A 13343-nucleotide genomic window follows, 5' to 3' on the forward strand; every position below is an offset into this window, starting at 1 on the left:
TAAAAAGCACAACCCCCTTCCCTCTGCCGGGCACTGTGACTGATCAGCAATGAAATTCACAAAGTAGACTAAAGTTGACATTTTTATTACACTGAATTCAGTGGATTCAGGAGCAGTAAGAATTTCCACTCATTTGTGTCTCCTTTCATGTCCTTTAGTTAAGTTTTATCACATTCTTCACACCGATTTTATATCATCCTTAAGTTACTAGGAATTTTATTTTTAAATCTTCTTTATTTTAAATACAACTTGAAATATTCAACACATGGCTTCAGGAAGAAAAGGAAAAAGTCCTTTGAACACTCAGATTCCTAAAAATACAATTACAGACTGAAATAAATACACACAGCACCTTAGAGAAAGCGACAGCAGCGGCCAGCCCCGGCCTATGATAAAGGCATCTACCTGAAGTGAGAAGTTTCAAACCCAAGGTCATTCAGCCTACAGAAGACGTGGGGCTGCGAATGTGCTTTCAGTAAATAGTATCTTAGAGCCAGGCATCTGGAAGCTGAGGCAGAAGGATGGAAAGTTCAAGCCCAGCCTAAGCAAATGAGTGACTTAACAAGACCCTGTCTCAAAATAAAAAATAAAAAAGGACTGGGGCTGTAGCTCAGTACAAAGACCCTGGGTTCAGTCACCAGTACTGCAATAAATAAATAGCATCTTCTTAATTTAGAAAAAAATCAAGATGGTACCTATGAAAATGGTAAAGTTAATAAACAAAACCAGACTTCATCGTTTCAAGAAGTTACTGTTTTCAACAATGAGGCACAAAATAACACAGCGTCTACCAGAAGTGGCAATTGCTGGGGAGATGGGGCACTTGGGATGAAGGCCAGGGTGTGACAGAGCGATGCACAGAATCCACAGAGCAGGGCCGGCACCCGTGGACACGTGGGAAGCCACCTGACCCTCCCACACCCTGCCTGCTGTGCCCAGCAGCTGGGTCCCGACAGCGTGGTGCCCGGCACAGGCCTGGGTACCAAGCAGCTGCTGTTTCCCGCTCAGCAGGCTGCAGGTACCACCCCCGGGACCCAGAGCAGGGGACACAGGGAGGGGATACAAACGACAGTACCTGGACGCGGGTGATGTGCAGGTACAGCACACAGGCAACCAGGAAGCAGATGCAGAACACAAGCAGGAGCAAGATGGCCACACTCCTGGGGACAGAGGATGCAAGGGTCGCTGTTGGGCAGGGCCTAGGGAGGTGGGCCCAGCATGTACCCAAAAACCCCGAGCCAGCACTCCTCCCTCCACCATGCCAGCATCCGGGCCTCTGGCTGCCTGCCCTTGGGTCCCTGGGGCTGGGCCACATGGAGTTCTCCCTGGGGAAAGCACTGGGCCTCCTGTGTGACTCTGCTGAGTCCACCCCACCCCCGTTTTGTGACACCCCCCCATCCCAAAATGGAGCCTAAGTCGAGGGTCCCCAGGCTGCCGGACCCTTTCCTCCGAGGGGATGAGCAACCCTCCTGCCGGCTGCCTGGGAAGGGTGTTTGGAGAACAAGTCTGAACCCCAAACAGGGCCCTCGGGTGTGGCCATGTTCACAGAGCCCCTCCACTGGGCAGGTGCGGCCTCCAAGGGCTTCCTGGAAACTCAGGAGCCACTGCTCCCCCTTGTGGGTTTCATTAGGGAACAGCAGAGTCTGGGGGGAAAACGAACAGGTGGAGACATCCTGGGGTCCTGCCTGCCCCCAAACAAAAACTGCCAAACACACTGATCTGTGGGATGATTAACTATTAAAATCACTAGTTTCCTTCCTTCTCGGAGGCTGCTTTTTCTCATTTTCATGTTTCTGAAAACGATGTGAACCTAGAAACCAACAAGAACATTTGGGGCACTGTCTGTCTCCCCCTCCAAAGTTCTTATAAGCCAATGACACAGGTCATGTGGATAGAGAACTCGAAAATATACGGAATTAAATCCACAACGACAAGACCCTCACTGCATGCTGTCCAGGCTTGCTGAGCTATTGGCCTGGGTAACTAGAACTGGAAGGTGGCCGATGCCTGCCCCAAGTGCCAGACCGATGGGAGGGTAACTGGGAAGTGGATCTTGAACATAAAACGGCACCTAAGCTGGGTGAGACGATGCACATGTGTAATCGTAGCACTTGGGGAGGCTGAGGCAGGAGGCTCTCAAGTGTGAGCATGGGTAACGTAGGGACATCATTTCAAAATTTAAAAACTATAAAAAGGGATGGGGATGTAGGTCTGTGTGAAGGTCCTCGGTTCAATCCTCAAGACTGAAAAAGAAAAAAAACCCATGGCTACCAACCCTGCAGACTTGGACTGGTTCTTGGTGACTCTGCCACATCCCCGACCAGAAGGGCACTTACTGTGGGATTACCAGAAGGTAGATAAGGCCAAATAAGGCAGCCAGGATGAGGGCGAGGACTACGGCGCTGGTGAAGTATTCGTCCTGCAGCTGGTGGTACTGTGGGCAGAGAGAGCCATCAACCCACGGCTGGCCGCGCTTCCAGACACGTGGGCCCCCCCGGACCCGGGCCGCCCCAGCCGCACCTTCCGCTCCCGCTCCACGTGCTTGTACTTGAGTGTGAAGAAGTTGAGGTCGGCCATCTCCAGCTCGGGCTGCCGGGCCTCCAGCAGCCGGCTGATGTACCTGTTGACCCGCGTGCCCGGCGTGGTGTAGACCACGTTGGCGGAGAAGGACGAGCGGTTCCGAAGCTTTTCCGAGGCTGTTCTCAGCGCCCTCCGCTGCGGCCGAGATGGAAATAAAGCAACTCGGTAAAACCGCACTGTGTGAAGAAAAGCCCTGGCCCCGGCCCTGCGCGGGCCTCTGCGACCCACCAGACGCGGCAGCACAGCTCTGCCCTCTGCTGGCCTGCGGCGGCGCGGAGGGGTGGCCGGACTTGGAGCTGGGGCTCCCAGGTCTAAACTGCGAAATGACCCCACTGACAGCACCACGCAAGAACTGCGGGGTGCCACCATGTGAAGTGCGGGATGTCCCCGGGACAGAGCAGTACCTGCACCTCGAAGCCAACTCAGAAGACCGGATTCCCTAGAGAACAGGGCAGGGCTCCTGTCCCCTGCTTCCAGGAGAGCGGGACAGCAGCAAAGAGGTGACCTCCCCATTCCCTGCGGCTGAACCCTCCTCTGAGACCGGGCCGGGAGGATGCAGAAGGCACCAGCACCCCAAAAGGAAAAGGAGTCTCATTGGAGGCCATCGCCTGCTGTGGCAGGCTCCGGGGACAGGGCCTTGGAGCTTCCCACACTTTGGGGGGAAGCAGGAGCGTGGAAAGGACGCAGTCCTCACAGCTCCTGAAGAGATGGGATAAACACTCCGCCTTGGGAGTCGTCCTGGAGGGGAGAACTCTGACACCGCAGAGTCAAGGCAGGGCGGCTGCAAAGGGGGAAAGCAGCTTCCGGTTTGCTCACGGCGCAAGCGTGGGGTGCTTTGCATTGTGGGAACTCCTTCCTTTCTTTCTCCCCTGCCATTTTGGCGGCTGCTTTTGGTCAGGGGCTGTCCCACATCTACGGCAGAAAGGTGGTGGCCGCAGAGAAGACGAAAAAATCTCTGGAGTCCATCAACTCTAGGTTCCAACTTGTTATGAAAAGTGGAAAGTACGTGCTGGGGTACAAGCAGACACTAAAAATGATTAGACTAGACGGGAAAGTGAAATTGGACATCCCCACCAGCAACTGCCCAGCTTTGAGGAAATCTGAAATAGAGTACTATGCCATGTTGGCCAAAACTGGTGTCCATCACTACAGTGGCAATAATGTCGAACTGGGTACAGCATGTGGAAAATACTACAGGGTATGCACACTGGCAATCATTGATCCAGGTGATTCTGATATCATTAGAAGCATGCTGGAACAGACTGGTGAAAAATAAACCTTGCACATTTTTTCATTAAAACCTGCCAGAGCTTATTTAAACGGGGGGGGGGGGGGCAGAGACCCCCTTTTTGGGGACTCAAAGAAAAACTGAGTGCGGGAGGGCCTGTCTCTTTCTATCTTATCTCAATATCCCAGGCCAGGACCCGGAGGAGCCCAAGCCCTAGGAATGCAGTGATGGGCAGAGCCCCAGGAGGGCCTGTTCTCTCTGGCCAAAGGACCAAGAATTATGCAGCCTAGAAAAAGAGAAAACTTCCAGAAAAATCTGCACCCATCCCAGGAAAGTGAGCTAAGGCCATGTGGGAACCTGGACTTCCGCCCTCCCAAGGCCCCAGGGGCCACTGCCCAGCCCACTGAGACAGCAGCAGGAGAACCAAACACAGTCTGGATGCACTGCATCCCGAGGTGCCCAGGAAGCCCTCACTGGAGGCCTCTGTCTAACTGTGACATCAGGGAAGATGAGTGCACTACCTGGGCTTCCATTCCTGCCTGGCAGGAACAAGACAGCACTCCCACTACACCTTACACGGTCGGAGGAGCCCCAGGGATCCGGCCCATCACTTACAAATGAATCATCAAAGGGCACAACCACCACGAGGATCACCCTAACCTATGCTCAAAAGCATTTCCGAAAATCCAGCATCCACTTTTCTTTAAAAAAAAAAAATACAAACCCTTGAAAGAACTAGGCATATCCTACTCCTAGTCTACAGTCACAATTGGTGGGAAGACCCCATTTATTTCACTACTAGAGGCAGAATGAAAAAGAATGCCCACCCTTATTACTGTCACTTCATTTACTACTGGACGGAGAAGATGAAGCACAGTCATCACCATTCACAGTGGGTCTTACTGTAGACCTGGAAAATCCAAGAGGATTGAATAGAACACCATCACAATCAGTTTCCATTAGTGAGCTAAAATTTTATCTTTGATAAATTCGGACAAGTAAGGTGGAAATTATCCTTCCCAAAATAATCCCTAGCCACATTTACACAAAAAACCCAGGGCTGACAAGTTGCTAGCAGATTGGAAACAGGAGAAAAGGCCCAGCGTGGGACATGCAGGCAACACTGAAGCATGCTGGGAGCTGGGCAGGCTGGGGCTCAACCACCAGGGCTGGAGGGGGCAGTGCTTGGGGCGTGTGGATTGCCAAGGCGCTCCATAACCCGCGATTTCACCACCAAGAAATACCCGGGCTCCTGTCCTGTTCGCCCAGATGTTTGCCAAGATGGTGCTGTGGACATAAAACCACCACCTAGAAATGAAGTCCCTGCCTGAGACAAGCCAGTGGCAAAGTTGGGTCTGTGCCACCCCTGGGGGCCAGGCGGTCACATAGGAGGGACCAGGACTGGATTAGCATTGCATCCAGTACCCCCGAGGCCCGTCATGTGTGAAGACTGCCCCCCACACAAAATGCTCAGTGCCCAACCTACACACCCCTCCTGGCGCATGCACAGAAGCATACTCGAAATGGCAAGGGCTTTGGAAGACTTAAGGTCTGCATCCTGGGTATGTGTTGCTTTTATTCATTTCTTTTTCATCAATAAGGTCAGATAGTGGAATATGGCGAGAGGGGGCTGTGGCATGTTAGGAAGTGAGAAGGGTCCCCCACCTGGTGGCCAAGCTGGTGACCGGCATCACAGCCTCAGTGAGCCCACCCAGGCTTCCCTCGACTCAGCCATTTCCCAGACAGAAATGCACTCCGGTGAACGGCAAAGCTGTGCATAATTTGTTTCACTTATAAGACACAGAAATGCCCTGAATACCAACGGAGTCTGGCCACATATGTGCTCTTTTCTTAGGCCGGAAAGCTACACATGGTAGGAATGCTTACTAATATAGGGAAATCTTTATGTACACTGGCAAGGGAAGGAGAAACGAGCAGCCACACTGCTTGTCTATCATCCAACTGAGTTTATTTTTTTTTTAATTAAACCAGGCCTGGTGACGCATGCCTGTGGTCCCAGCATTTTGGGAGGCTGAGACAGGAAGATGCCAAGTTTGAGCCTGGCATTAAGGTGAAGGGAGGGCAAGAGATAAACTAGCAATCTAGGGAGAGCCTGTCTCAAATTGAAAATTTTACAAAAGATTGGGGAGGTAGCTCAGTGTGAAGGGCCTGAGTTCAATCCCCGGTACCACAGACACACACACTCACTCACACACACTCACACACACACATACAAGGTACAGACACACAAATTTAGAGAGTGATAGGTCTCCCACTACCTCAGCAGCTATTATGTATGGTAGCTGCCCTCTTCCTATGGTGCCTTGCCCCCTCCCCTGTGTGATGTCATGCCAAGATGGTTGCTCCCACCAAAGAACAAACCCTTCTTCCCACCATGGCCCTGTTCCCACCTAGAGCGTAACCTAATACTCGCTCACCTCCTACCACCTAGTGACGTCACCGGCTCCTCCAATCCCTAGTCACTACGTCAATCAACCCCGCCTCAGCCCCTACAAACCCCACCCCAGTCTCTATAAAAGACTCTCCCCCCCTGCCCCAGCCATATTGCTTTTGTCTCTCCTTGTTCAGAGACAGCCCAGCAGATCTATTCCCCTAATAAAGGCTTGTTGTGGCCTGGTCTGGTCTTGGTCTTCGGCTTTTTACCTGACAGACAGCTGGAAGGAACTGTAACAATAAGGTTTTTGTAGGATGAGAGGATTGCAGACAAACATTTTTCATTTCCTTCTTCGTGTAGTTTTGTATTTTTCCGTATTTTCCGTGGGAGATGCTTTTATCATCAAAGGAGGGCGTTCAGAGGACAGACATAGCAGGTGTCTGTGTGTCGGGGACAGGCCAAACCCCAGGAGCGGATGTGGGCAGAGCGGAGGGGACCCTGGGCCAGGCGCCTGCAGAACTTTCTTCTGGGCCAGTAGTGATAAACCTATAGCATGTGTGTTGTTTTTCTTTTAAGACAAAAGATGTTCATGTATGAGTTGTCTTTCTAAACTAAAACCTCAGTATTCAGGTTTGAGTTCGGTGTTGGCGCTTTGTGATAAATAAGGGCTCTGGGGCTCAGTCTCAAGGAGGTTCCCATCACTGTACTGGGCCCATCTGTGCAGGTCCCGTGAAATTCGGCTTTGGCAGACACCACCCGGTCCTCAACACTCGCTCACCCTCAGACTCCATTCTGCCTGCAGCCCCACCAGCCCTCGGTGCCTGCCTCCGGGCCTACCCGCCGCAAGAGTTCTCTTGGGCCGGTGTAGTCAGGGTCCCCAGAGCCCACTGACCACCCCTGCTCCCTGGAGCTGTGCCTGGAGGCAACTCCAGCCCTCTCCCCACTCCGAGGCCCCACTGTCACGGCCCTGCTCCTGTGCAGAGGTCCTGAATAAAGTCAGCCTCGCTGCACTCTAACAAGCGTCACCAAGGATTGCTGACTGATTTTTTTTTTTTTGGTAGTAGAGATTGAACCCAGGGTCTTTGCACTGAGCTACATCCCCAGCACTTTGTAAAATTTTTTAAATTCCAAGACAGGGTCTCACTACGTTGCCCAGGCTGGGCTTAAACTTGCCATCCTCCTGCCTCAGCCTCCCCGAGTTCTGGGACTACAGGCGTGCACCCCTGCCCCCAGTTATGATTTCCTTTCACTACCACCCCAACTTCCACCCCTGGCCTGGACTCCTGTGCAACACCAACCCTGATCAGTGGACCCTGTATCCCTAAATGGGCAGACCCCGAGAACACTGGTCCCCGGACACAGGAGGGCTGCAAGTCACCCCGCAAAGAGGACACGCTGGCACCCCCAAGCCATGCCCTGGGCCAGGAGGCTAGTGCTCCCACCCCAGCCCAGCCCAGCTCCATGCAACTGCCCCAAACTGGGCTGGAGGTGCAGGTGTGCAGAGGGCAGGGAGGGGACAGCGGGCAGAGGCCTCCGCAGCGAGCACCTGACCCTCGGGTCCCACCTGGGACAGATGGCAGTGGGGACATCAGAACAGCAAAGGTTTTCTTTCCGTGGATGCCGGGCTAACTTCAGCCTCTATCCATGGGGAGATCTGAGGCCTGGGGGAGGGCAGCTGCCCAGGGACAGAGGCTGTGCAAGGGGCAGAATTAGCACTGTGTGCAGCATGGTCGGGGCAGAGCTCAGGGTGAGAGTGGGGAAGGAGGAGGGGCTGCTTTGGCAGCATCTGGCAGAACTGGCCTGCATTGGCCGACGTGCAAGGGGTAGGCAACCCGCAGGCAGAGGGCACTGCACAGGTGGGGCAGAGGTGGGTGGAAGGAACCCCGAGGGAGGCGCTGGGACACGGTGACAGCCAGATGGGGTCAGGCCCAAGGCAGCAGGCGCAGTGTCGCTTCCTCGCATCACCTAAGCCATGCACCTGTGTGGGAGCCTGGAGAGGCTCAGGGGATCAGGGACCGGGGCTCAGGCCCCTGCGCGCTCAGGTAAGGCCAGAAGTGTGCCCTCTGTCCAGGAGGACCAAGGAGACACAGGGGGCAGAGGTGAAGTGGGGACCCCATTCAGTGCCCCGAGGGGCAGGAGGAGGGTGCAGATGTCAGGCTGCGCCTGTGGAAGCGAGATGCTCTGGAGCGCTGAAGCCCAGCTGCATGTCTGTGTCGGTGGAACAGGAAGGCAGCTGAGCTCCAGCCCTGCAGGACCCCAGGCCAGGCTGAGGGGATGCTGCACAGGGCAGGGCTGCCCAGCCCGGGTCGGGAACAGCACAGGCGCTGAGGACTCCTGGGCACCAGGCACAGGGCAGGGGCTGCAGGCTCCCGTGGCAGAGCCTGGGGAGTGGGTCTGCAGCTCCCGAGAGGCACTCAAAGGCAGCCGCTGGAGTCACCTGTGACCTGTGTGGGGACAGCGGCCGGCTCCCAGATGCCACTCTCCCAGGGCACAAGCGCCCCCTCCATATCTTGGCATGACATTCGGCTGAAATATGTGAGAGCCCGCTCGCTATGCCCAGGAAGATGCCCGCATCCTGGAGTCTTAGTAAACCGGTGCCCCTTAGCAATTGAGCAGGAGTGGCTCCTGCCCAGCTCCTCCGGGACATCCAGGCCCTGGAGGCTGCCGACTGCCTCTTTTGCCTCGGGCTCAACTGCTCTGTGCTCTTCCTATCATTTCTAATTTTTATTTCCTGTTCCTCATAGATGCTTTTGGATTATATTTGGTTTTCAAAATGTATTGCATGAAAATGTTCTTAACTCGATGACTACATTTAGGACACACTATGAAACTGTGCACCTGGCTTGCTCCACCCTGTTCCTTGCCCTGCTGGGGACCTGGGAGGCAGAGAAAGACAGAGATTCCACCTAGTAACAGCCTCAAAGTTCTGTGGTTACATACTGAATAAAAAAATGTAAGCATGCACACAAATGCACACACACGGACATTTAAAAAAGCACAACTGAACTGACAGGAGGCAAGGGAAATTATCAGAAGCCAGAGCCTTCAAGCAGGGCCTCTAGATAGGGCAGGAAGGCTACGGCCAGTGTCCACCTCGCGACGGCACACGGGACCCCCTCTGAATGGGGCAGGACACCCTTGGAACTCCTTGCCTGATCAGGACCCAGGATATCTAACAGTCAGCACTCAAGCATGTAGTTTAAACCAGCCCCAGCTGCCTGACAGGTGTAAAAGTCAATCTCCGAAAGAACACACTCGAAGAAAATTCTTCTGGAATTCTCAGATAAGGTTCTAGCAAAGATGAGCTTTTACACACAAATCCTGTGGTGAGAAGCCACCATGTGCAAGAGACAGTGGGATCTTGCTTCTTCCTGAAGTCCAGCAAGAAGCCTATTTTAAAAGGCAGAAGGTGGGTGTGGTGGTACACACCTGTAATCCCAACACTTGGTTGGGAGGCTGAGGCAGGAGGATCACCATGAGTTCAATGCCAGCCTCAACTACATAGGGCGATTCTGTCTCAAAAAAAAAAAAAAAAAAAGGTGGGCTGGGGATTTAGCTCAGTGGTTCCACCACCTGCCTCACAAATGCAAGGTCCAGAGTTCGATCCCCCAGTACAAAAAAAAAAATTCCCATTAAAAAAAAAGTCATAAAACCCATAGAGGTGGGGAAAATGAAGCCAGATAAAGCAAAGCAGCGTGAGTTCAGAAAACCTAAACTGGGCCTGATGCTGTGGCCCCAGGGGGCTGGGTGTGCTCGGAATGGGGCGCTGGTGGCTGTGGTGCTGTCGCTCACAGCCCTCCAGGAGTTGGTGACGGAGCCCGCAGGTCACTCACACTCCCGGGACAGGGCCCGCTGACTGCCCAGTGGGGAAACCAGGGTGTGCAGCCCAGGGTTACAGACACAAGGCCCGGGTGCTGGAAGTGAGGGGCTCCCATGCCCCCCACAAAACTGCAGGTGACAGTGACCAACCTAAGAAGAAAGGAAGAAAATCACAGTCCCCACAAGAAGCCCAAAGAGGACAGCTCTCCCCAGTCAGCCCCGCCACTGGGCTCTGTAATTCCCAGTTCTAATCAAGAACAAAACTGGAAGGACTTGGGCATCTATGGAAGATGGAACTGTAAATAAAGGCAAAAAATGGGGTAAAGGTGCTCAGGGAAACAGAGGTGTTTCTGAGACAAAAGAAGTATATATTTAAAAAAAACTCAGTGAGACAAAAGGGAAAAATACACATCCCTGAAGTGGGAGGATTTCACAAAGAATATACAAAAAACAAAAAAAATTTATGAAAGTTTTTAAAAAATCTGGTTCAAGAAATGAAAAGCTCAACAAAAGTATTGGGTAATAAAACTAAACAAATTTCCCAGAAAATGGAAGGAGTGGAGAGAAAGAGGAGGAGAATTAGACCAGTTCAGGGGGTCCAACAACCAAATAACAACCGTTTTCTGGAAAAGTGGCAGGAAAGAAATAATCAAAAAAGTCACCCCTGAAGATTTCCGTGGTGAATCCTCTGGGTTTGGGGTCCCTGTCCCAGAGCAAATCCCTGTGAGATTCAGAACATGGGGCACAGGGAACAGATTCCACCAGCTTCCAAGAGCAAGGACAGCAAAGCATTCGAGGTTGGAAACTGGCACAGCTCTGAGTGTCTTAGCAGCAACCCCGGGAGCCACACGTGACAACAAACCATCCAAAGAGAGATCGCGACTGACTTGATGCACCCGGTGTTCGCGGCCCCCAGAATCCATGTGTTGACATTCTATCCCCCACATCCCCCACGGTGCCGTGAACCAGAGGTGAGGGCTCAGGAGATTAGGTTTAGATCGGCCAGGATGGGACGTGTGCCCTTATGAGGAGAGGGGGAGACCCAAGCCTTCTGTCCCTGCCCTGTGAGGGCACAGTGAGAAGTCAGCAGCTGCCAGCCAAGGGGAGGCCCAGGAGACCAGCCTGCCACACTGTGACCTCGGGGTACACCTGCCGGCTCTGGAGAATGCTCCCCTGGGCTTACACCACCCTCAGGCTGTGGCACTGTCGCGTGGCATCCTGCACAGATGAACACACCAACCCAGAAATGGAAACCCTGGCACACTATCGGGCTGCAAAGACCCTTTACACACGCACGCACCGCCATGTTGCCCCTATGTCCTTTCCACAGTCAGGTAATGGAGCTCATGATCCATCTCAGGAGGGAAAGGACCGAGGAGAGGAGCCCAGGGGACTGAGTGGTCCAGCTCCTAATGGCAGGAAGGACCAGCCTCAGAGGACAACCAGCCCGAGGCCCAAGCAGCTGGGACATCAGGCCTGATGATCCCAGGTGACTTGGCCAGCCCATGAGGAAAGTTGGCTTGAAACTGGATAAATACAGATTACAAAGGAGTAAAAAAATGCAAAGCAATAGGAAGAGCTGTGTGGGAGAGACGATGGGCTCCATGCCAGGGCGAGGGCTGTCGTGAGCAGGAGGGGACAGTGCCCACTGCCCCTACCTTGTCATCATCCTCGCAGGTCATGACATTGGAGAAGGGGATCTCGGCCTTGAACATCTTCCGGCAGTGCATGAGCTGCACCAGCAGGTAGCACACGGTCTTGAACCGCATCCTCTTGGCGGGCTTGATGTCCGAGAGGATCAGGCCAGGGAAAATCTGTCAAACACAGAGGGCAAGAGAATGCCATCAGTGAGCTGCCTCTGGAGACACACGTGATGGTGAGAGGGCCCGGCACTGAGACCTCCTCATTGCAGGCCTGCTGCACACCGGGCCTCAGGAACCTGCTGGGAATGCAGCAGAGAACAAACCACAACCAGGTTCCAGATGGGTTTTCAAACCACCCCAGCTCTGAAACCAAGTGCTGCATCGAGTCCAGGTCAGTGTGGAGGGATGGTTTGGGACCCACGGCAGGAGGAGATCACTGGGGCTCGGAGTAAACACCACCTCACAGCTTCTGTCACCCATTAGGTCCCAGCATGTCCCGTTCTACACTCAAGGATAGAGGCACAGGAAAGACCACCGAGATGCAGCAACGTGGGACGCTAAGGAAGCTCCAGGATCAGCACTCCATTATTTTTCCTGCTGGTTACCCCTGGTCCTCAAGTGAACCCAAAGCTCTGGGACCCAGCAGCTCGGACCCCTCTCCTCTCTAAGAATGCTATGTCCCCTGCAGTGCTTGGGACACCCCACCTGCCCACTCCCCACCTCCACCCGCACTGGCCCCTACAGAGAGGTACAAAGATCCCAACTTCAGAAATGGCAGAACAGTTCTGGTTTCCCAGAATTCTACTTCCTCCCTGTCACCTGTGTGGGCTGTCTGTGTTCCGACCTCATGGCCCACCCTGCCCTCCAACCATAGGACCCACTGCCGACATGGCCCAGCCTGGGGTGGCATCCAGGACCTCTGGGTCCTCCGTCTCCTCACTGCCTGGACCTCTTCAAACCTGTGACACCCTTCACATTCCCTCTTCCTTGGCCAACCATTCCAAGTAGCCAGTCAAGGGCCTCCCTCTGAGGACCCTGACCCACACTCTTGTTCCTCAGGTGACACCAGCTGCACTCAGGGACCAGGCCCATCGCCAGCGAGACCCTCCCATCAACTCCTCCCCACATTCACCCCTCAGGGAAGCAGTGCCCACCTTGACCCGCCCTGCCCTGTAGACCTCACATCTGCTTCAGTATGGTCCCAGCCATCAGGCCCCTAAGTCAGATGGAGATGACTTACCCCAACTCCCACCCATGGTTGTGCCACCTCAGGCTGACTGCTACATCTTGGGGGCCCAGGAGAGCCCAGCCCAAGTAGGAGGTCAGAGTCACTGCCGGACACACAGCACAAGGAGTCTATAATCTCCCTCATGCCCACCCACTGTGTCCTGTCTGGGTGCTGGTCCCCAAGAACTGCACAACCTACATCAACCCAAGGCAAACATGGCGCCCCAGAACAGCAGACAGCAGGCGAGGAAGGCAAGGAAGTACAGGCTCCATCTTTAACAGTTTATTTTAAAGACATTTTCACTGGTAGCAGTGGCTACCTCTGGCTGGAATAAACCAGAGGGGCTCAGAGACCTTTCTGACTCAGATCTCATGTTTGGATGAAAATGTGACCCCAATCACCAGCTGGAGCTGCAGGTGGCTCCCTTCCTCTTCCGGTCTCTCTCCCCGC

At 53.8% G+C, this 13343-nt stretch overlaps 2 protein-coding genes across 2 annotated transcripts in view; one reads left to right on the top strand and one right to left on the bottom strand.

Moving 5' to 3' along the window:
- Positions 1 to 13343, bottom strand: part of Adcy1 (adenylate cyclase 1) — an 88129-nt gene that overhangs the window by 22220 nt on the left and 52566 nt on the right. The window contains exons 8-11 of the mRNA XM_013070432.3: positions 11681 to 11836; positions 2521 to 2715; positions 2337 to 2434; positions 1076 to 1160 (exon numbers count right to left, since the gene is read on the bottom strand). Of these exons, the coding sequence (XP_012925886.2) occupies positions 1076 to 1160; positions 2337 to 2434; positions 2521 to 2715; positions 11681 to 11836 (534 nt within the window). The remainder of the gene's footprint in view (positions 1 to 1075; positions 1161 to 2336; positions 2435 to 2520; positions 2716 to 11680; positions 11837 to 13343) is intronic.
- On the top strand, positions 2727 to 6870 carry LOC110348133 (uncharacterized). The gene is made up of 2 exons (XM_021254184.2): positions 2727 to 2980; positions 3346 to 6870. Exons 1-2 carry the CDS (start codon positions 2727 to 2729, stop codon positions 3854 to 3856), a joined length of 765 nt encoding a protein of 254 aa, XP_021109843.2. The 3' UTR covers positions 3857 to 6870.

This window comes from Heterocephalus glaber, unplaced genomic scaffold, assembly GCF_053883595.1.
Source record: "Heterocephalus glaber isolate CG9 unplaced genomic scaffold, H.glaber_assembly_v1.0 deba00001610, whole genome shotgun sequence".
NCBI lineage: Eukaryota > Metazoa > Chordata > Mammalia > Rodentia > Bathyergidae > Heterocephalus > Heterocephalus glaber.